Source organism: Mytilus galloprovincialis, chromosome 6, assembly GCF_965363235.1.
Source record: "Mytilus galloprovincialis chromosome 6, xbMytGall1.hap1.1, whole genome shotgun sequence".
NCBI lineage: Eukaryota > Metazoa > Mollusca > Bivalvia > Mytilida > Mytilidae > Mytilus > Mytilus galloprovincialis.
This window is the reverse complement of record NC_134843.1, coordinates 11,031,113-11,055,253: the sequence shown is the minus strand read 5'-3', so window position 1 is coordinate 11,055,253 and position 24,141 is coordinate 11,031,113. Positions and strand designations below refer to the sequence as shown.

The window sequence follows — 24,141 nt, the reverse complement described above, 5'->3', positions numbered from 1 at the left end:
TTTCATAAAAGTTGAATGAATATTCATAAAAAGTGTTATATTTATTCAGAAACACAAAACATTCACTCAAAAGATAAAAAAAAATTGGCTTATTTATACAAATTGTGTTCCTAAAAAGTAATAGATATGTTCTAGAATTTGCATCATGTGATATTTTGTTGCTTTGATATCGGTGTATTTGATTCGGTTTGCTATCAACCCGGAATGGTTGGGACTTCAGACACAGACTAGAGGCCGCATTAGGACTGACAAAAAAATTGAAAATAATTTTCTAATTTTTTCTAGCATTATGTTCTCCTTTTGTGTACTAAACTGATTGAACTTTTGGAGCTTGTTAAATATGTTCCAAATCGTCCCGAATATATGATACTGTACAGACAAAGGAAAATATATCAAAGTATGAAAATTTGCGCAACGGAACTAATAGATAAAGATAATATACGAAGAAAATATTTTAAAATTGTAATGACAAATCTTTCGGCTGAACACGTAAATGTTATGTTATGTATATACTAGTATATATTTTATTTTATTTCTAGTAAATTGAAGATTCCAAGATAAATTTTAAAAACGCATAGAAAAAGTGATAATAACATTGATAATGCAAATTGAGATTGTGTAAAAAAAAACTCCACCAAAAATCACAGGCAAGGTCTGCAATCGTTCTTATTGAAAATGGACGTCACACTACACTCCTTAACATAAAAATGAATCGAATTAACAAATTAAACAAGACTATCAAAGGCCGTAGGCTACTGACTTAGGAGGTGCAAGGTTGAAAATGTTTTGTGATATCCCAATACTCCCCCAATATCTTTAGTCAAAGAAGAACAAACAAAAACACAGAAATACGAACAGTAAAACTTAGTTAAAAACATCCAATATATATCAGAACTGGTAACGGAAGAAACTAAGCTAAACGAAAATGATACATAAACTAATAAAGGACTGCCAGCAGTAACTGACATACCAGCTCCTAACCTCAACTAAAATAACTGAAAGATTTTGTCTTCATCAATTACAAATCAAGCACTATTCCTCCTATTATGTTTTATATATCACATCATCAGTAAATATACGAATAAAACATAACCTGTACCATGCTAACAACTGGTTTCAGACTAACTCTGTTTATTTCAGACGCAAAGAACTTATGATTGAATCAATATCAAATTCAAATTATGTAATCTTTCATCACTTGACAGCAGTATTGTTACTCCTGAATAAGTCTGTTTAAAAGAGATTTTTCAAAGACTACACCGAGTTTCCAAAAATTATTATAAACAAATATATCTCGCATATCACGGCTTTGTAACGTCATAAACGTAAACCCGGTCTTTATAACTTTGACCCGGACATATCAGCGACGTCATAATGTTTGAACCGACGTTGATAAGTTTGACCAGACGTTATCAAGTAACCTTCTGGTTTCTTGTAGTCTCTTGTAAACTTAATTCAGACAATAAATCAGTTATCATGTTATGCAGATTGGTATTGTAAAATTTTAGCTGCTCAACACAAATTGAAGGCATTTTGAACTTTGTTCCGCTTACTCGACAAAAAGCTTTATATTGTGTCAAGCAGTTGATATGTTACTATATCAACATGCACAAACCTGATAATCGGTACTTATTGGCGATGAAATATATATAAAAAAAAAAAAGGTGAGGAACAAAACGTTCAGTGTTTTATTTATTTAAAATTTTAATCATAGTAAATTTATCCAATATAACAATTTTAATGATATTTGACGCCAGCCAAGATGTGCTGACTATTAGTAAATCTGAGAAAACGCAATTTTCCTACGTAATACCATTTGTCAAGTCATTGGAAAAAAAATCAAATATATCAGCTGATTTACAGTGAGACATGTATTGTCGAAATGCGCATCTGGTGCAGGAAAATTGGTACCGTTAATGTTATTACAATTTAATACGCAAAGACACGCTATTATCTTTTGAACGGAGTGGATATCATCCAGCATCTATAATTGATAGACAATAGTCATAATGTCATGACAACACTATTTGTTTTGCTTTTGGCGAATCTAACTGTAAAGTCGAATTCGATTAATGATTCGGGTGTATCAAACGAATCACCACAACTACCAGATACACATGAAAACAAACATATTAATTCAGCTGGCTATACACCCAAGTTTCACCTATTATTTTTTTCTGAAAATGCATGTTCCAAATTTGGCAGTGGTTTATCAGTTGATACTTTGGTTGAAAGTGTCAGTTCTCATTATCACTGAACTAGTATATATTTGTTTAGCTGAAGGACGCCTCCGGGTGCGGGAGTTTCTCGCTACGTTGAAGACCTGTTGGTGACCTTCTACTGTTGTTTTTTCTATGGTCGGGTTGTTGTCTCTTTGGCACTTTCCCCATTTCCATTCTCAATTTTATTTCATAGACAACCCCTATTTGAATTTGCCTTCCAGTTGATTAACTTTATTATGTTTTTTTCTGTTTATGTTTAGAACCAGATTGGACAATGCAAGTCATTTAGTTATGATCACAAATAACCCCCCAGAAGACATCATGGCTATTGAAATTGGCATAATGTGTAGGAATAGCTTACTAGTGTTTAAGACAAGGGATACACTTTTGCAAGTGAAAGGACAAACATAACCGGATACTTACACTCAAAAAATAAGTTTATATTGTCATTTACACGCTTCTAATTTTTTTAAACGACTTGTTATATTTAACTAATGAGAAAATGAACCTAACTGGAATAGCAAAGGCTGTCTTCTTACCACCTTATCTATTGTGGTTTGAATTTAAATTTATTGTAATTATGTAATAAATCAATATGATGTTCATGTATGTCTGTTGGCGTACATAAACGCGACTCTGTTGTCATATACCTCTACATTTTTGGTATTATCCCATTATTTAAAACTGTAACAGTTATTTTTTAGTGTAAATTCCCATTACAATAAGACGTGTCACGGTAATTATCTATCCCAAATTCATGTATTTGGTTTTGATGTTATATTTGTTATTCTCATAGGATTCTGTCTGATGCTTAGTCCGTTTCTGTGTGTGTTACATTTTAATGTTGTGTCATTGTTTTTCTCTTATATTTATTGCGTTTCCCTCAGTTTTAGTTTGTTATCCCGATTTTGTTTTTTGTCCATGGATTTATAAGTTTTGAACAGCGGTAAACTACTGTTGACTTTATTTATGGAACAAGAATCACACGCTGACAGGTCTCACCTGCTTTACTTACCATTGATTCTATGTTGAACTTATTAGCGATAAAGGTTTAACTACAAGCATCAGATGAATTTAGAATTTTAAAGATCCATGAAACCGTGGTCAATGTCAGATAAATTCTCACAAATATTTTACTTATAAAACATCATACTTTGAACGACAAAATTATTTCATTTACTAATATTACTTTGACGTATGGATCTTGAATACTATGAATGACAAAACTATTTTATTCAATAATACTACTTTTTCTGATAAGTCTGTTTTTTATGCATATTTGGTTGCGAAGCATGATTATACATCGGATATTGGTGGTAAAGATGCGGTTGTCCTTGTATGTACGGAGCTGGTTGTGGTACCATATTGATATTTACTGGTGGTATTTGGTTCCTTGATGATGAAAGAGACTGTTGCAATTGTATTGCAAGCTGTGTTGTCAGGGCAGTAGTAACACACATATGCTGAGACATCTGTTGTTCTAATGCACGCATGTTGTTGGAGAGGTGCTGATATTGACATTGAGATTGGCATCCACTTTGATTTGCTTGGTTGTTTGGTTGTTGATTGAACATGTGATAAGTCTGTTCACTATTTCTTATCTGTTGATTTGCTATTAGTATGTTACCTTCTAATAGTGCCAATTTTCGTTCCAAAAGGTTTATTGTCTGGTCTCTATCATTAAGTCTGTTTTCCAGCTCATATATGTATTTTTTTAACCCTTCATCATCTTTAGATTTTCTTTGTTGGCCTTTACTCTGGTGTAGACTATTTGGATTGTTGGTCTTTTTCTCCTTTACAGTTGGTCTTTGTTCTAATTCTATCGCCGTTTTATTTTGCGCCAATGTCTGTACAGAATTGGAAGTTGTTAGCATATTTTGGTCTTTAGGTTGCGTTTCTTCTGTTATAACTATGCTACTGTTTGTTTCAACAATCTGGATATTTTGTTGGATTATTTACGTCTCATCTTCTATTGGTTGCGTGGATTGGTCTTTGTCTTTTGAGAGTTCAGTTGCTGGTTCTTGTTGATCTAAATGAAGTATATCAATGACTGCGTTGTTTACAGAAGTGTTGTTATGGACAATTTCAGTACTATATAGGTTGTTTTCAATACATAGTCGACATACAAATGGATTATCCTTGATCTTATCAATATCCCTGTCTTTTAGTCCAGCACAGTATAAATGTATCCATTCATCACATTGCTCACAACCAACAGTACGTTCGCCTGCTCTTTCGTTGCACATAGGACAGAAGTAAATTGTGACATTCTGTTGGTCCTCGGTTTGAGAGATTCGGGTATACTCTATACTGCTTTGCTCAGTTGTATATGGAATATCTTTATTTTGTGAGATATTACTCCAGTGGTTTACCTCGATTGGTTGTAGTGTTCTTTGAATGTCATTGTTTACAGAGTCTAGTTCTGATTCATTACTTGTAATTAGTTCTATTATGATTGGTAGAACATTGTCAACAAATTTATCCGTTTTGACCCCATTGACCAAGACTCTAGATGTTGTATTATAGCAATTTACTGTATGCTTGTGTTGATTGCCGATTGAACCGTCTCTCTTTTTGTTGTATAACCTTAATCTTGTCTCAACAATGGCGTTGGATTTGTCTAAACCATTTTCGACTGCTATTGCATACTCCTCTTGACATTGTTGTTTGTCAAAATATTTATGTAGAAATTCTTTAAACAATTCATATGCTGCAGTACTAAAACTTATACATAAATTGTTTCTCGGTTTCATTTCATATCTTATATGTGGTGAGTTACAATCATTTCTCTTTTTGTCAATGGCCTTTTGTTTATTAAGTTCATAATTTTTTGACTTTTGGATCAGAGATATGTTTGACTTTGATCTATTGCTTCTACGTAGAGTTGAAGTAGAGGATGGTACCATGGTCTGTGAAATATTTGGAGAACCTCCCGTCGCCATCTGTGTTGTTTATCTTTATGAATTGATTTTTCAGTGAGTGGTTTAGCGTGGAAAGCCCACGACTGACCAAAAATTGATGATTAGTTGTTTTGATGACTAGTTAATAGGTTGTTGCGAGGAGTTTAGCGTAGAAAGTTCACACATACTCCAAAGGTGTATTTCAGTACCAACAGTCTCGTGAAATTTGATTTGTCGTTCGTTTTAGCCAAACTTTTGATAAGAGATGATTAGGATGAATGCCGTCAGTGTAGAAGTTGAAATTGTATATGTGCCTTTGAGAACTATCTCTGTGCTTGCCTTTCTTATATTTTGAGTTTCTATATAGGTCCAGTGAGAAGAATGGAGAATGGCTTCCTATAGCAGAGTTTATACTGTCAATTTCTTGATTTATGGTATCAATTTGGTTCCAAAGTATGCTATCGTTGTCTTTATATTCTGTGTAATTTTGATGACCTTTTGATTTATTGTAAACTTCAATTGAGTAGTGTGGAATTTTCAGAATAGTATACCTAACTTCTGGGAAGCCTGATAGGAAGAGCCCAATTTCTTGAAATTTTTCACTGAGGTGGATAATGGAAGAATCTGAAGTTGACCGAATGTTAATTTTATGATCTCTCTCTTTGACGGTTAAATCACAAGTTCCGAGTCAGATGTAAATCCAAATATTTCCAAATTTTCTTATTGCTCTATTGATATTGCTTTTAATGTATTGAAGACCATCAGCTGTAGAGTAACCAGAATCACCCCACCACTGGATTTCTTTTTCAACGGTGTTATAATTTCTTTGGTTATATAATTGGTATCCCTTTCTATCTGCTAGTAGTATTGGAGTATATTGTTTGATACCATGTTAATTAGGAGTTTCAGACTCTAAAAATCTCTCTAGTTTTGATGTTGACATAAGTAACTTAGTTTTATGTAGTTGATATATGAGGTTTTGCGTGGAAAGCCCACGACTGACCAATTTTGATTAACAAGTTCTAGTTATATGTCAATAAGTAGAGATTATCTAAAGAGGTTCACCTGTTGTAGATGGTTAGTTCAAGTTATATATATATTTCCAAACTTTAGGATGAATAATAACACTTTCAAGATGACAATCACACTGGGTACACAGCCCCCCCTCCAAAGGATGAGTTTATATGAATTTATGAAGACTATATTTGTGCGAGATATTAAGTAAGAATAATGTCTCTGGTTCAGATGTATGACAACACAGATATAAATGTAAATGTCTACTGGAAAAATTCACTAAATGGAGATTGTTTATGATGAAAAGTTTTCAAAAATGGCGGTCAATGGAAGGACGACAAATGCCAAGCCAGGTAGAAAAAGGTTGACTGGAAGTTGATGTTGATTGGGAACTGCCTGTTTGGGTTTAAATATGTACAACGCGGACTATAAATAAAAATTGTGCAAGTGTTCACTATACAAAGTGCTGAAAATAGAAAAATTATGCTCGAAATCTTCTCTCTTCTTTTTCACACGTCTGTCACTCAAGCCTCACTTTCGTCATACTTTGAACGACAAAATTATTTGTATGTCTACCTGTGCGAATTTCAAACGCGCAATTTTACACCAGTACTGAAAACCTTCTATCCTTTACGGGAAGACTTTACGTACATAAATTAAGTCGTATAAGAAAAACAAAATTAGTATGTTTAATTTGATGTATCCCTTTTTGTGCTTCTTCGTTACATTTGTTGATTTTACAGTGATCTTAAGATGATAACATATTATTGACTGCTGTACCCGTATTTTTGACATTTTTACTCTTTGAGTATGTTTGTTTTGTTCATTCATCGTTGACAATGTAATGGAATTTGATGCGACTGTCATAAAAGTGAGAGGTTTAGCTAGCTATAAAACCAGATACACTATTTTCTACATTAGAAAATGCCTGTACCAAGTCAGGAATATGACATGTGTTATCCATTCGTTTGATGTGTTTGGACTTTTGATTTTGCCTTTTGATTTTCTTTTTTGAATTTTCCTCGGAGTTTAGTATTTTTGTGTTTTTACTTTTTTTATACGCCAAATATAGTTGATCTATTGCTTAATGTAATTAAAAAAAGACCAACACAAAAATTACTTATCATTGACCAATGGACTATGCGAATAAGACCAGGGTCATATGATACCGACTAAACATGTACATTATACAATCAATTTTGGTGCCAAATATAGATGCCATATAGATATCAGTACTTTAAAAATAGACCAAAACATAACATTTAAGCATTGACCAATGGAACATAAAAGTAAAATCAATGTCAGATGATACCGGTCGAACAACATTGCAATTATTGCGTACACCAAATAAAATTGATCTATTGCTTATAGTACTGCCAACCTGACATGTACCCCTTGCGATCATTCTATACACCAAATGTCTTTTTGTAGGGAACTACTTAAAGGAATGATATAAAACTTGACATGAATGTGTGGTATGATGTGCTAATCACGTATTGTAACTTTGAAATCGGTCCATATTTCAAAATGGCCACCAGCGGGAGACTTTGCAAAACATAGGACCCTTTGGGAAATGCCTTTTATTGTTTTCTCTTGAGGAACCCCTAAATGGAATGAAACCAAAAATGGCATAAATGGTTCTTATCAGATCCTGACCAAGTGTTGTAACTTTGTAGCTAATCAATCATCAATGATGGCTACCAACAGGAAACTTTATTACACCATAAAAAGGAGTATTGTTACTTTGTAGGCGATCTATCATCCAAGATAGCCACTAGCATGGGGACTTCGATTAAAAATAGGACCTTATGGGAAATACATATAATTTGAAGAACAACTGAATGGAATGCAACCAAACATGACATGAATGTTCTTTATGAGATGCTGGCTAAGTAGTGTTACTTTGTAGCCAATCAACAATTCAAGACAACTGCAAGCGGGAAACTTAGTTTAAAAAAGGACCCTATGTGAAATACATAAATAAGTCTTCTTTTGAAGAAACAATTAATGAAACCAAACCAAAACATGACATGAATGTTCCTTGTGAGGTGCTAACCAAGTGTTGTTACTTTGTAGGAGATCCATCAAAGAGATGGCTCCAAACAGAGGATTTGGTTTAATAAAGGACCCCATTTTCGAAACCAAACATGGAATGAATGATTCTTTTAAAACGTGACCAAGTGTTGTTATTTTTTAGCTTATATACCATAGTCCTTATAAAATATTTTTTCTAAAATTTCAATGAATTTATTGGTAATGTCTGTAAACGTTACAAAAGTCTTCTGCTTATGACCTAATTAAGGGGTCGATATCAAACCAAAATTGACCTTATTCAGTATAAGAGTATTTGTTTTGATTTTTAATCTATTTTTAAATGATTTCCAAAACTAAAGTAGAATCAGGTGAGCGACAAAGACTTTTGGGAGCCTCTTGTTATAATTGTACAAATAGTGTATGATACCGTCACTGTTCGATGGAAATACATGTACCTATGTCTAGCATACTGCCAATAAGAGTGCAAATTTTACAAAATCTAATAAGGGGGAAATTAATGGTGATATTACACCTTATAACGAAAATATTTAAGTCAAAATTCTAGAAAACTCAATCAAGTGTTTGGACCAAACAGTAATAATAATATATATATTTATCTTAATCCGAATTGATTTATCCGGTCCCAAGCGATTCGACATTACGAAAGCCGACTGTTCATAACACAATGATATTTAACATACACAAAACTAATCTCTTAGTAATCCTGATACTAAATAAGTGTAACTATATTAATTAATTATCAATTATACAGTAACAGTATATAGAGTTTGAACACTTTTTTAAAACTTGATAAAGCATATTTAATCTGTGATTTTAACACTATTTTCTTGGATGAAGGATAAATCAAATTATGTCTTTGAATATTTATCAAAACAGATAGAGAAACAGTATACAAGAACCCATTAATTACGTAATCTCACCGCGAAAACCTGATATCACGCCTATATAAAACTAATAGAACAAGTAGACCTTAGAGATTCAAAAGATATTTCAGACGTTTGCGTCTTCAAAATAACTACAAATACATAATAATAAATATGTAATGATTCCGGGTAAATATATACATACATAACATTGTATGTGCAAAATTTTACTTTTAGAGTGTAAAGTACAATAAATACAAATTAACATGTTTTGCTTTATCTGCTTGGTTAAGAATCACAACTGTTTTGTTAATATTTTGTTATTCTCCGCTAATTTTCTGTTCAGCAATGGATCGACATTGTATGCCTTAATTATACCTGATATTTAGCCTTTAAAAAATAACACATGAAAAGACACAAGTAGATGAACTGCTTCCGAGTAAATATGTACATTCATAACATTTTATGTTCAAATGTTACTTAAAAAGTGAATAAATGCAATAATTACAAATTAATCATCAAAATGTAATACAAATTCAATTTCGTTTTCAAAGAAAAAAAATCCAGTACATTACAATTCTTTTTAAATTTATCTACTTGATTAAGAAACAAATCTTTTTGCTAATATTTTGTTATTCCCCTATAGTTTTCTGTGAGACAATGGATCAAAATAGTTTGCCTTTTATTCTGTTATTTCGACCATTTTCCCGTAAACAAATATTTATTTATTTTGAAAACTTCTTAAACCAAAGAAATTTTTTCTTTCGTCAAAGTCAAAATACATGTATATCTGTAAAAGGACAAAAACCTGTATATGCGATTTCGATTATTTTTATTAATGCATTATTCATATTAAAATTATACATTTATTATACTTGTTATTTTATATGTTCAGCAAACAACCATCCTTCCAGTATATGTACAATTTAAGACAATTTCCCTGACTGTAATTTGAAGTAGAGTTATTTCCCTTACTTTCATTATAGTAGAGTTATTTCCCTTATTTTAATTATAGTAGAGTTATTTCCCTTATTTTATTTAAAGTGGAGTTATTTCCCTTATTTTTATAATAGTGGAGTTATTGCCCTTATTTTTATTATAGTGGAGTTATTGCCCTTATTTTTATTATAGTAGAGTATTTTTCCTTTTTTAATTATAGTAGAGTTATTTCCCTTTTTTAATTGAAGTAGAGTTTTTCGTCCCCTTTATTATTAATTATAGTAGAGTTATTTCCCTTTTTTTAATTAAAGTAGAGTTTTTCGTCCCCTTTATTATTAATTATAGTAGAGTTATTTCCCTTTTTTAACTAAAGTTGTGTTCTTTCCCTTATTTAAATTATAGGTGGGTTATTTCCCTTATTATTAATTATAGTAGAGTTATATTCCTCATTTTAATTATAGTAGAATAATGTTCCTTATTTTATTTACAGAAGAGTTATTCCCTTTGATGTCATACTAGAGAGTGATGTTTGAAATCTTGTTCATAAATCCACCAAATTCTACTTGTCTTTCTGACTAATAGATTGGAATATGTTGTTTCTTTTGTTAAAGACTTTTTAAGTTCATCACTATGATCTAGGAAAAGATCGTTCTTAAGATTTGCTTATACTTATGTTCAAAATAGGTTCAAAAGATAAACATTTACCAGTTAAGTTTTAAACATGGAAGCCAATAAAAAAAATGCTCTAATTTGCACTATATTATGAAAACTGCTAATGCAATTTTCAAATCGTTAAAAATATATTCTAATGTTATATTGTTTATTGAAATAAAAATAAGGAGATGTGGTATGACTTCAAATGATTTAACTATCCACCAAAGCTAACGTGTGACAAGGAGAGGCATGCTTTATATATTTATCTTAAATGTTGAGTTTTATTGATTATATTGTTATGCATAATACTGATTCTTTAAAGATTAGATACAAATCGAGTGAAATAACTGAAAAAAAATATATGGCAAAAATGTGATAATTCATATATGTATTGTTAACACACGTCATTGTAATTATTTAAACGAAAAACAAAGTGTTTGGTTTTTTTACATTTGATAATTATTCAAAGAAAACACTTTTTTTTCATCTTATGTTTAGTGTAGTAGATTTGCAATAAAATGTAAACTGTGAAAGCATTCTTTGATATTGAAGCTAATAATGAGTCAAAACAAAACGGAAAATACGGAAACATGATAGGAAATTAGTTGTTTGCTCCTATCATCCAAGATGGACAGTCTGGTCCTTGGCATTCGTCAGTTTCTGAAATGTAAAAGTACAATTAAAGTGTAAAATATTTCATTTTTCTGGTAAATATTTTATTGAATGATTTATTACCTTTTAAAGCTATGAAAAATGTAACAGACAATTTTTGCATGATGTGTTCTTTTATACAAAGTTAAATTAAGGTAAATGATAGATAGCTCCAACTTGTCATGTCAGAGCGAGTTATAATATTGAATCATAAGGAAAAAGCAAGACTATCAAAAATTCTATTACAAGCAGTTTTCAAGCAGTCTTTGTTTATTTTTTATTGCCATGTACATAAATGGCTACAACAACTCATTAATACAAATATCATCAAATGAAACTGACATTATGTAGGAATGAAAGAAAACTTTAGTTCTCATTAAAACTTTGTCTCCATATTTTATTGTAATAATTGACCACTTGTGTTGGCAATTTCAGGCAAAACATATAATATAGATGTGGTTTAGTTGCCAAAAAACAACTTTCCATCCAACAGCTCGAACACCAAATCTATGTCAAGGTCAAATAGATTCTGTCAGACATATATCTAAACCTCACAATCAGGCTATAAAGAGTGTACAGTTGTTATATTCTTCATACACTTTATATAATACATGTGGAACAGGATCTGCTTACCCTTCCGAAGCACTTGAGATCTCTTTTAGTTTTAAGGGCATACGATACAGTTTTGAACCTGTTTTTACAAGTTGATGAAATTTGCATATAGGCTATTTTTTACTTGATTAAATCAAATATGTAATAAAAAATATACCTCCATGTGCTACTTTTTGAGTAAAATGAGGTTGAATTTTTGTAGATTTCCTCAAAATTCAAATTTGTGGCCGTATTTTCTTTTTTAGAAGAAAGACATAACTTTTTTGTTTTAAAAGATAAACACAAATTGTTTTTTGTTAAATAATCGGTAATTTCTGTTTTTATACGTGTCATTAAAAATTATGCATCTTTTATTAAAAAATAACTCATATTTATCAAATGTTCATGAATAGAGGAAAAAACGTATTTTTTGGCTGCATGTTTATCCAAATTAAAATAAATGCGCTCTTTACAGTTTTATAAAATTTTGGTCACATAATCTCATTGCAAAATGAAACAAATTACCGTTTGAAAAATAGGGGTCCATGCACTCGTTTTCAAATTAAACAGTTTGAATGATAAAAATCAGTCCAAAAAATCATCTTTTCCCGATAATATGTTACTCCTTTTAAGTTGTGACTATTCATATTTCTGTTAAATTGTCGTATTCACGTATATTTTCCCTTTCTCTTCGTCTGTTTTCCTATCGTGTATTTCTTAACAATAAAAGAGGAGCGAAATATAATAGAGGGACATTCCAATGCGTAGATAAAAAATAAACTGACTACGTCATGGCTAAAAAAGACAATCAGACAAATAATAGTACACAGACACAACATAGAAAACTAAAGATTAAGCAACACTAGCCCCACAAAAACTTGATATATGCAAGAGCATCAATTTTAAAGGAACAGCTAAAAGTCATTGTTTACATTGATGTAATCGATATTATTATGTATTCTTAAGGTTAAGAAAAATTATTTACAACTACCAACAAGTAAAACAATATTTATTAAAAATTCTATTAAATGAAACCTTTGATTTGAAAATGTCAAAATTGCTGATATTTTTTTCTGGTGAGTAGTATGAAACTTAGAATGGAAATGAGGAATGTGTCAAAGAGACAGCAATCCGACCATAGAGCAGACCACAGCCGAAGGCCAACATAGTCTAGTTGAAAGTGATAAATAAATTAACAAATTAATCTACTCTTAAGTCTGTATTAAATATTCCATAATTGTCTCTCGTTGAAAAAAGTTCACAGCAGAAAAGGCTGGAAATATCAAAATGTAACTTAAAGAATAATTAAGCACGGTTATACGATTGTCTATGGTAAATATCGTGCAATCCAGACCTCATCAAACCTCCTTATTAGGTTAATTTCTGCTACCTACAAATAATGTTAAACTGAATTTTTGCTAATTTTTTTTTATTAAGAGTCCCCAAATTTAGGAGCCTTGTAGGTGGTAGTAATTTGTAGCGGTGTTGTATATTTGTTTTTCGAACATAGTTTTTATACATTAATTATGCTGTTGGGTTTTCTCGTTTTAATTATTTTACATTTGTCATATCGGGGCCTTTTGTAGTTTACTATGTAGTCTGGGATTTACTAATCGATGATGGCTGTACGGTGACCTCTGTGTAACATTGTGGAGAGTTGTCTCATTGGCAATCATATCCACATCATTTTTTTTATATAGATGATTACATGGCAAATTGTGATTCATATGACATACATACCAAAAAGTAAAAATTTAACTTGATCTTCTTCATATTTATTTCTCCCTGTACAGTAATAATATCCATAATCATTTCCCTGTACATTGCGTATTGTAAGAGTATACAATTTCCCATATGGGTTCAATCTCTGATCATCTTGTTGTTTTAATCCGTATCTCTCACTGTCCTGAATCTGCACTTTTTCTTGTGTGTATTGGCTGTCTTTGTACCATATAATTCTAGCTCTTGGATACGCTAGGAATATAATATATTCATATTCATGATATATATACAACTCGTCTAAACATCAACCCAACAATGTTAGATCTGTAAATTTGCTTTCGCAAATTTTTGGTGCTTCCCTCGCCGGGATTCGAACCCATGCTACTGTGATATCGTGACACCAAATCGCCTGCACTGCAGCCGTCCCGCTAGACCACACGACCACCTGGGCTCTCAAAAAAAGAGCTTTCGGTGGACATGTGTTACCTTTCCACGTCAGTTTTAATCTAGCGGCGTACTACAGTACATGATATATAAGGCATGAAGATGTTATTGTTACAAATCAGCTAAATTATCTATAGTAAAGGATCCTACAAATTAATGTAATATACAGTCACAGAAAATAATTATATTCATAAGTATATATATATATATATATATATACAACTCGTCTAAACATCAACCCAACAATGTTAGATCTGTAAATTTGCTTTCGCAAATTTTTGGTTCTTCCCTCGCCGGGATTCGAACCCATGCTACTGTGATATCGTGACACCAAATCGCCTGCACTGCAGCCGTCCCGCTAGACCACAGGACATATATATATATATCTATCGTAACTACAAAGTATCCTTGAAAATCCCGACGACATCAGAAAAGCCAATTTTCAATAATGGTCAATTTATATACTCGTAAATATAAAATATATATATATTTAAGCCCTACAATTTTTAAAGTATTTATAAATATTGAGTGGAATGCTTACTACTGAGATAATACTATTTACTATAGATCAAAGGACAATGATTAGCAATTCAAACATTACTTCAACATTCGTAAAATTATTTTCTGACAGTAACTTCCATGGAGATTTTCACCAAATTGTTTTACGTAAGTTTTTTTACCGTTATGGAATATCAGTTTCACTGATGATATCGCATAAGTTCCTAATGTTGTAACTACAATCCCGTTCCGTTTTCACGAATATGACTTACCGAATTATTCTACTGACCGGGTTTGTAATAACATGAGCAACCCGACGTGTGCTACATGTGGAGCAGGATACCCTTATGGAGAACATGATATCACCCCAAGTTTTTTGGTAGGGTTTTTGTTGCTTAGTCTTTAGTTTTCTATGTTCTGTCTTGTGTACTATTATTTATCTACTCGTAAATATAAAATATATATATATTTAAGCCCTACAATTTTTAAAGTATTTATAAATATTGAGTGGAATGCTTACTACTGAGATAATTCTATTTACTATAGATCAAAGGACAATGATTAGCAATTCAAACATTACTTCAACATTCGTAAAATTATTTTCTGACAGTAACTTCCATGGAGATTTTCACCAAATTGTTTTACGTAAGTTTTTTTACCGTTATGGAATATCAGTTTCACTGATGATATCGCATAAGTTCCTAATGTTCTAACTACAATCCCGTTCCGTTTTCACGAATATGACTTACCGAATTATTCTACTGACCGGGTTTGTAATAACATGAGCAACCCGACGTGTGCTACATGTGGAGCAGGATACCCTTATGGAGAACATGATATCACCCCAAGTTTTTTAGTAGGGTTTTTGTTGCTTAGTCTTTAGTTTTCTATGTTCTGTCTTGTGTACTATTATTTATCTGGTTGTCCTTTTACTTTTGAGCCATGGCGTTATCAGTTCAATTTTGATCTATGAGTTTTATTGTCCTTCTGGTAACTGTCTCCCATCTCATACCTTATGTTGTGTCATGTGCACTATTGTTTTTCTGTTTGTCTTTTTCATTTTGAGCCATGGCGTTGTCAGTTTATTTTAGATTTACGAGTTTGACTGTCCCTTTGGTATCTTTGGTCCCTCTTTTATGCGGACACATTATTCTACCTCCGAACCGACCAGTTTTTGTTCTTGCCCCTCAGTGATGCGTCTGTTGTTGGTCTTGATTCTGGGTACTGACGTTGTTTATCATCCTAATAACGTGTTATATTATTCTTTCAATTGTCTTTTTGAATAATATTTTAATGTTTATTTTATAGTTTGGAGATTCATCTGACGTGTTTCGGTACTTATACAGTACAACCTGTGACATTCTCTTAATTATGTCCACCCTCTTGTATGGTCAACTTCAAATGGTTACCATTTATTTGGGGTATTACATCTTGAGATGGGGGCCATTTATTAGAGTAAAAAAAACATAGGTTGATGTTTAATCTTATTACTTTTCCTGTTGAAATTAATCAGGGTTGAACATTTCAGCGTGTATGTTTCATTAAAACTGTCCATGATAGGTAACTCATGGGTTTTTTTAAATAGATATTAACCCCTTCTTAAAATTGCTTTAGTTTGTATTTTTGATTATTAGCTTTTTAATATTCATATAAAAATTTTGAAAATAAATCAGAGAATAATTTAAATAAAATTGATCACGACATACATTGCATTCAATTGATCATTTGTATTATTAAATAGGTTAATTATTGATTAATTTCTAATAATGCAACTGATATGTTTTAGGAGAACGAAGCCAGTTAGTTCGGTCGAATTGTGCAGATTGTGAGCATAATTGCTAATATTGTGGTCAAAGCATTTAATTGATGATAACAGTAGAATAGGTCATGGAAATCATTTAGCTACAGGCCCATTATAAAAGTGGAAATTCTATTAAAAATTCATAAATATTATATTAGTAACTATATTGACATGAAACTCGGGAGAAAAGTGGCAGTGCTTATACCAATTGCCTTGGTAAACAAAATTTATTGAGATGGTGCCTTTATTGAATAGAGGCAATCTTTAAAAAACGTGAAGTTCAAAGTAAAGCCAAATAAGTAGATCTCCAAATTTAGAATTCGATGAAAAAAAATCATTTGGTTGATAATGTTTATATAAAAACAAAAAAAATCTATGACATACATAATGAGTGTCATATCATGCAAGTAATATCATAAGGAAACTGTTCTCAATTAACAGTAAAGATATCACACAATAAATGAAGTGAACATTTTGTCAAACCACACAACAACCATCTGTGTCTTTTATATCCTATCTACATTCACACAGAGTAGAACATATTATTACTGCTTTTAAATCTTTCCATTTTCCACTGCAACCATTTAAACTTTTATAATCATAATTATTATTTGAGCACAGCACTCATGCGCTTGCTGTAGTGATGTCTAGAAGGGTTCCCATATAGTCCAGACGTTTTGTCAAACCATTATTCAGTAATGGTAATAACCTCATATTTTGCCGAGTTGAAGATGTGGGTCAAGGCAAACATTAATATATCTGGACACATCACTATCACTCAAACACATTTTTGTCATGAATCCATCTGTGTCCTTCGTTGAATATTCACATAGACCAAAGTGGGAGACACAGGCTCTTTGGAGCCTCTAGTTTCAATCAGCGACTTATCTTCAATTTCAGAAGTATGATTCAGTTTTCCCGATTTTTAAGATCTGCAAATTTGTTTTGAAAGGATTTGTGCCATTTTGGCTTGTGATTCTAGAGTATTTTGCAAATCCATAGCCTTCATTCAACTGTTCAAAATTGAGCTATGAAAGTTACAAATGTAATGGGCAACATATTTGTATGCTTGTAAGACTGACTGTTGCTTGTTCTTTTTTGTATTTGCCGAGAATTGAAAATCCCCACGTGTCAGCTCTTGGCATTTTACAACTCTGTCAAGTATATTTGTACATTAGATTTTGCCGCTCCGGTAATTTCACAATCTAATTAGAATATAGCACTCGGATTTCATTTGACTCAATATGACATCATATAAATGATAATAAGTACAAAGTTCTATATTTTAACAGTCAGATAACAAAGATTAAAAAACAAGTTGTGAAATGCATCAAAACATCAATATATTTGCAAATAGCAAATTTTCAAAAACGGAAAATAATGATATATTGAAAATTCGTTTTCAAAATGGCCAACTTTTAGATGGCCACCATCACTTGAATATTTGGGGTTCTAAGATGATAGTCTTTGTTATTAGTGATTCATATACTAAAGATTATTATTATTGGTTAAGCAATTAATTTTGTATAAAAAAAATTACTAAAAAAATATTGATTTTATGGCGTCCATTTTGAAATTTCCACCCAGAGCGGCCGTTGTTATTTTCTGAATAGGGTTCATGGCTATAAACGTTAACTATGCCCTTTACTAAAATTCTGCAAAGTGTGAAGCTTTTACCACAATCTGAACATTTTTTTTCACAAATCGACTGGACTATTAAGTATTATAACAAGCCTATTTTCTTAACAATATCAAATGATCCAAATCAATTTTTTTACTATTATTCGGAACATTTACAAATATATTATTTATTATTTAATTTCAAAACAGAAAGTCATTAATCAAATTCCAAAATTAAAACGCTCAAACTCATTAAACGAAAGGATAACAGCTGTCATATTTCTGACTTGGTACAGACATTGTCTTATGTAGAAAATTGTGGATTAAACCTGGTTTTATAGCTAGCTAAACCTCTCAATTCTATGACAGTCGCATCAAATTTCATTATATTTACAAAGATGTGCGAACAAAACAGACATCTTTAATAGGTCAAAACGTCAAATTTACAACAGTCTTCATTGTGTTATATTCTTAATCACAAAAAAAAAAACAATTAAATATGTAACAAAGAATTGTTACGGTAGGTTAGCTTTTTAAAATTTACCGTCTACTAAGCATTCTAGCTTTGCATCAAACATCCTATTTTGTCCCTGGCCCACTCTATCATGGATAGCTGTAAAGTGAAGAGGAATTCTGACTTCGATTTGATATGTGACGGAACCTGGTGGATCAATATTGTTATCAGCGATGCAAATATACTCTCCACGATCTGTGGCTTCTACTTGGTAAATGTCAAGGGAAACACACCAAAAGTCCCCATGTAGACACCTGACTTGATCCTTTGAATAGATTTAAATTATGATCAGTTGTTTCTACAAGAGGAAAACAACTTAAATTGACAAATTCATTTATCTACGCGTAATGGTCTGTAATCTTTATGTTTTCATAACTTTTGACATTAAAGCTCTCTTGTTAAGATTTAAACTTTCGGTTTTTGTTTTTATAGGTATTTTGCATTAAAGATTGATAACAATATGTATGTATCAAATTGAGAAGATCTCTTTTTCAAGTAATCATGTTTGCATGGGAAGCGGCATATGTTTGCCAACATTAGAATCAGGATACAATTTGAAAAGGGTAAAGAGTTGGTGGGGGAGTTTTAAGAACACAGTACTTTACTGTAGTTGGTGAATAAACAAATAATGTTCCTGTGTTGTACCAAATCGGATAATAATGCTGCGGACTTTCCCGTTATTAACATGAGAAAAAAATACTACCCAATAATTGAATAATGCTGTGTCTTACTTTATTAAAGCAGAACGCGACTCATTATAATCATAATAATAGAAACTCGTAAAAGTCAAATTTGTATTGTGTGTAGGGTATTTTTTTGTTCCAGACCATATGAGTATTTGGACCATACGCGTACTGTCCGGACCGTATTCGAACTTTTTCAAAATACTCATACAGTCGGACTGTGCGCGTAATGGCTGCCTTATTCTAAGGAGTTGATCAATTGGTTTTAGATACAAACGTATATAGCTGCATAAATGAAATCTCGAGTTAATATAAAAAGTTGTAATTGAAACGAAAACGTACTATTTTAACTATTCAAAACGTCATTTTGATTTAATCTGTTAATCTCCTGAATTTGGCTTGTCAGTAATATATGACCTTTAATAAAGGGAACAGTAGTATACCGCTGTTCAAAACTCATAACATCGACAGAAAAAACAAATCCGTGTTACAAACTAAAACTCAGGGAAGCGCATAAAATATAAGATAATAACGACACAACATCAAAATGTAACACACACAAAAACAAACTAATCATAAGACAAAATCTGATGAAAATAACAAATATAACATCAAAACAAATTCACGAATTTATGATGGAAAAGTACCGTGACTCGTCTTATTATAAAGTGAAATGCACACTTAAATATTAGAGGAAATACACGAAAGAAACACAACTTTAAATGTCACACACACAGAAACGAACTATAATATAACAATGGCCATATACTTGGTACAGGACAATTTTTAAAAGAAAAAAAATGGTGAGTTAAACCTTTTTTTATGGCATGCCAAACCTCCCGCTTTAATGGCAATGTTAGATGTAACATCAAAATGACAACACAATATAACAGGACTACAGTACAAATAAATAGGAGAATATATTGGACACAAAAACAATCGAATAATAGCTAACTAAAGACACCAGATTTAAAATTTAACACACCAGGAGTGCGTTACGTCCACACAAGACATACTAGTGACGCCCTGATACAAAAGTTTGAAAGTCAAAACAAGTACAAAGTTGAACAAGTTAAAAAAAAATTGATCTAAATACGGTAAGGGTTTTCTGCTTGGGATACGAACATCCTTATTATTTAGAATAATTTATACAAACAGTAAATTTTATAATTTGACAAAAAGATATGTAAAAGATATGCCTAATAAAATTAAGGTATTAACTATTTACAGGATAAAGAGAACAAACCGGATACATTACATAAACCAACAAAATCTAACACAAAAAATGAACACACCCGAGTTATTCAAGTATGCTCACTGAAATCGAAATAACATAATGTTGGGGAAATTTTTGGGGGGAATATTTAGGAACTTGACTTCAAAATCCGTCGAAGAAAATATAAGAAAAACGTCCAAAACCAACGAAAGATAGGAGAATGCAGCTTTTTTTACTGTTAGAATATCAGTTGCTGATAGGATCTTCATCGAATAATATGTAGGATTGGTGATATAATTGGTAAAGATGCAAATTTGTGCAATTATGTGTGAATTATACATATTAAACAATTGCTATAGTATTTGTTACATAGAACTTTTGACCCTTATTGAACTTTCACAATGGAAACCAGAAGGATTTTCATAAGATCGGCTGTTGCAAAACAAGCAAGCTTTTCTAATGGTAGCAAGATATACATGAACAAAACATGAACGTTCCTTGTGGCAGCAAACATCACCCTAGATGAGAGTGCCAAAATATGATTCAGATAGATAATACAGGTAAATATTCAATTTCAATGGAATAATGTTCATTTATCCACTTTATTCATATCGCTGTTATTATATTAATTTGAAAATCCAAATAAAAGATTGTGACAAATGTTTTCTTAAATAGCCCATATAATCTAAATACATATCTGGTCCTATTCGAACTAAATTATATAAGTAAAATTATTAGGTCAAATCCTTGTAAGGTCTTGAACATTCACATAATTTATTGTAAACTTTGCCATTATTTCGACTTGTAATAGTTGTAGCAGATACTTTAGTATAGAAGTAGGAGATATAAAGAGTAAAATCATTAAAAAAAACATCATCAACATGAAAAACTTTTAAAAACACACAACAGTATCCAAAACTGAAGATAACATTAAACTGATACCTTTGTTTGTTAATTAGGCTCAAAAATGAAATTGAGAATAGAAATGGAAAATGTGTCAAAAGTAAATCATTTTTATCTGACGTCACGATACAAATAGTTGTTGTTTTTACTTTATCTAACCTTGCCAAAAACATTAAGAGTAGCTTTCATGAGAAGCAAATATATTTTTTTTTGTTTTGTGTTACCCGTTGTTTGAATCTACTATTAGCCAGTGGTGATCCATCTCTTCTTTTCCATGTAATATTTGGTGCTGGATTTCCGTCAGCCTCACACAACAGTGTGACATTTTTTCCTTCTTGGGGATCTTCATATTGGTCGATGAAAGGCCATACAACAGGAGCGGCTGTAAAATGTGTTAAATAAGATATAAATTAAAATTGAAATTATGTTCCGTACAGTTTTTGTTTTACAGTAAAAAGAATGTGTCGTCTGAAGTTTCTATGTAAACCGTTCTTTTTTTTTGTGATTTACTTTTTTCAAGTTAAACAAACAAAGGAATAGGTTCAGTAAGACCCCTTTTTGGCCCCAACATATAGCAGTTTTACAAAGTTGTTAAAATGTAAACTATTAGTTATTGATTGGACAGTGGAATGCTACTGCTACATAAATATGAGCTGTTTTTTGATAATTATATCCACATATATCGGGAACTAGCACCATTAAGTCGTGCTAAATTACTGAAATCTTCACAATTCTAGCATTTTAGTTAAATTTTTGACGGTTTCCGTGTAAAACGAAAGCGGTCACATTCGTGTTTATCCTTGATATTGAAATGTAAGTTGTATTTGATGATAATACATAACATTTGTAAAGGTTGAGGATGAACACGGAAGCGACCACTTTCATTTTTGACAAAAACCATCTGAAAAGTTACATTTTTCGGCATATTTGGTAGATTTTTCAAATTTGAGCTTGAATCGGGTCGTTTGTAATTACTTAATCAGTTAAAATCTTTCACAAAAACTATTTGAATGAAATAAAATATACACTAAAGTGTTTAAAAAGTGGTAAAAATCTTGCGTCAGATAAACCTGAAATTTGAGGCCAAAATCGGTCCTAACCGGACCAACTCCTTTTCAACATATATATATATATATTTTGTAAACAGTTAAATAGAATTCATTTTCATTTATGTCTACATTACAGGACTGACAGCTAATTGCTCAGTTCAGTAATCCATTTTTACTTCAATTAATGGAGAAATTTGAAAATAAGTTAGAACAAATTGTATCATTCTTAATCATAAAATTGGGAGTTGCACAATTTTCTGTCACTTTTAAAGTAATTTTATGTATAGATTACCTTAGAAAAAACGCGCGTCTGGCGTACTGAACTATAGTCCTGGTACCTTTGCTAACTATATCATAAGAACATAATGATTTGCTTAAATCCACATTATTTGGGCTCTGTTATATAGTTGTCTTCTAGTCAATCATCCGTGTACCCCATTTTCTTTAATATCATTTTAAATATTACATGCAATTCGTAAAAGATAATTATAATTGTTCAGTTTACGAAGGATACGTTTTTGTATGTATGTATGTATGTATGTATGTATGTATGTATGTATGAATGTATGTATGTATGTATGTATGTATGTATGTATGTATGTATGTATGTATGTATGTATGTATGTATGTATGTATGTTCTTGAAATGATGTACTCAAAGTCATGAAAAACTTAAATCCCGTGTTATAACTTACTTAGCACAGTTAAACTCCCCGACGTCTGAGGCCATTCCTTTATACTCTTATTTGGTAGAGAGATTAGGCATGTATAATTCCCTGTATCATACTGCCCTAAGGATCGAATAATCAGTTGGTAAATTTCACGATTATTTGATATGTACTTCGCCACATCATATTTTTCTCTTAACTCTACTGGATTATATTCAACATCAGTATAAACAGTTTCACCTGAGGAAAGGAATTGGAAATCAACTGATTCCGTCTGTTTAAACCAAAGCAGCGGTTTTAATATAAAATAATACTGTTAAAATCGATAAAGATAAATGTAAACATCAATATTAAAAACCTTTAAAAAAATCTATGTAAATGACAAATCTCTCCCATAAAATTTCATGTTGCCATAATTTGAAAAGTTTTGTTGAAATTACACTATCTTATTTTTTTAGTTTAAACATCTAGCTTGATAAGCAAAAAATGAAACAAGCAGCAACCTTTGTAACTATAAATTCCAATATGAAATAGGAAAATAAATATATAGGGTGAAGTTTACAAAATATACAGGTTCTGTTGAAATGGTGCTTATATAAAAGTTCATATCAAAACTAAAAAAATCTTAAGTATTTTTTGTCATAATAAAGTTATATTCTCCTTTTATGAGACTGTCGTACAAAGTAAGAGATTTGGCGCATTAAAACCAGGTTTAATCCACCATTTTTTTTGCATTTAAAAATGCCTGTCACAAGTCTGGAATATGAGAGTTGTTGTCTATTTGTTTTTTATGAGTTTTGTCATTTGATTTTGCCATGTGAGTAAGAACTTTACGATTTGATTTTCCTCTGAGTTTAGTATTTTTGTGATTTTACTTTTTTCTCAACCATCAAACAACAATGATGCAAAATCATCTTGTGAGGTTAAAGCTTTGAAAGAATATATGTATAACACTACAAATCTCTCCTAAGATTAGCACTTCCCCATATATATCTTGTCCTTTTTAACATGCATTGTTATAGACAGACTCTTTGTTGTAACTAGGTAAAATTTTCATTTTAACAACTATTCGCAAACCAATTGACCCATAACAGTTGCTAAAGCTATAAAATGTCTAGGTAAAAATATCAGTTTT

General features: G+C 31.3%; 1 protein-coding gene and 1 pseudogene across 1 annotated transcript; both read right to left on the bottom strand.

Moving 5' to 3' along the window:
- The window catches only part of LOC143078511 (lachesin-like), a 34,782-nt pseudogene extending 31,067 nt beyond the window's left edge, over positions 1-3,715 (bottom strand).
- A 6,866-nt stretch (positions 3,716-10,581) lies between these two features.
- On the bottom strand, positions 10,582-23,293 carry LOC143077981 (lachesin-like). The gene is made up of 5 exons (XM_076253022.1): positions 23,034-23,293; positions 21,515-21,672; positions 18,519-18,753; positions 13,630-13,863; positions 10,582-11,307 (listed from the first exon to the last, which is right to left on the bottom strand). The coding sequence occupies exons 3-5, from the start codon at positions 18,550-18,552 to the stop codon at positions 11,249-11,251; spliced, it is 327 nt and encodes a 108-aa protein (XP_076109137.1). The 5' UTR covers positions 18,553-18,753; positions 21,515-21,672; positions 23,034-23,293; the 3' UTR covers positions 10,582-11,248.
- Positions 23,294-24,141: the final 848 nt, after the last annotated feature.

What these genes read in the sequence shown, in the direction of transcription:
- LOC143077981 (XM_076253022.1), bottom strand. Translation starts at nt 18,552, where the DNA reads ATGTTTGATGCAAAGCTAGAATGCTTAGTAGACG. An exon ending in GCTAGAATGCTTAGTAGACG is followed by an intron (nt 13,864 to 18,518) that starts GTAAATTTTAAA and finishes TTATATTCCTAG; the next exon opens with CGTATCCAAGAGCTAGAATT. An exon ending in AGTTAAATTTTTACTTTTTG is followed by an intron (nt 11,308 to 13,629) that starts GTATGTATGTCA and finishes TTTACATTTCAG; the next exon opens with AAACTGACGAATGCCAAGGA.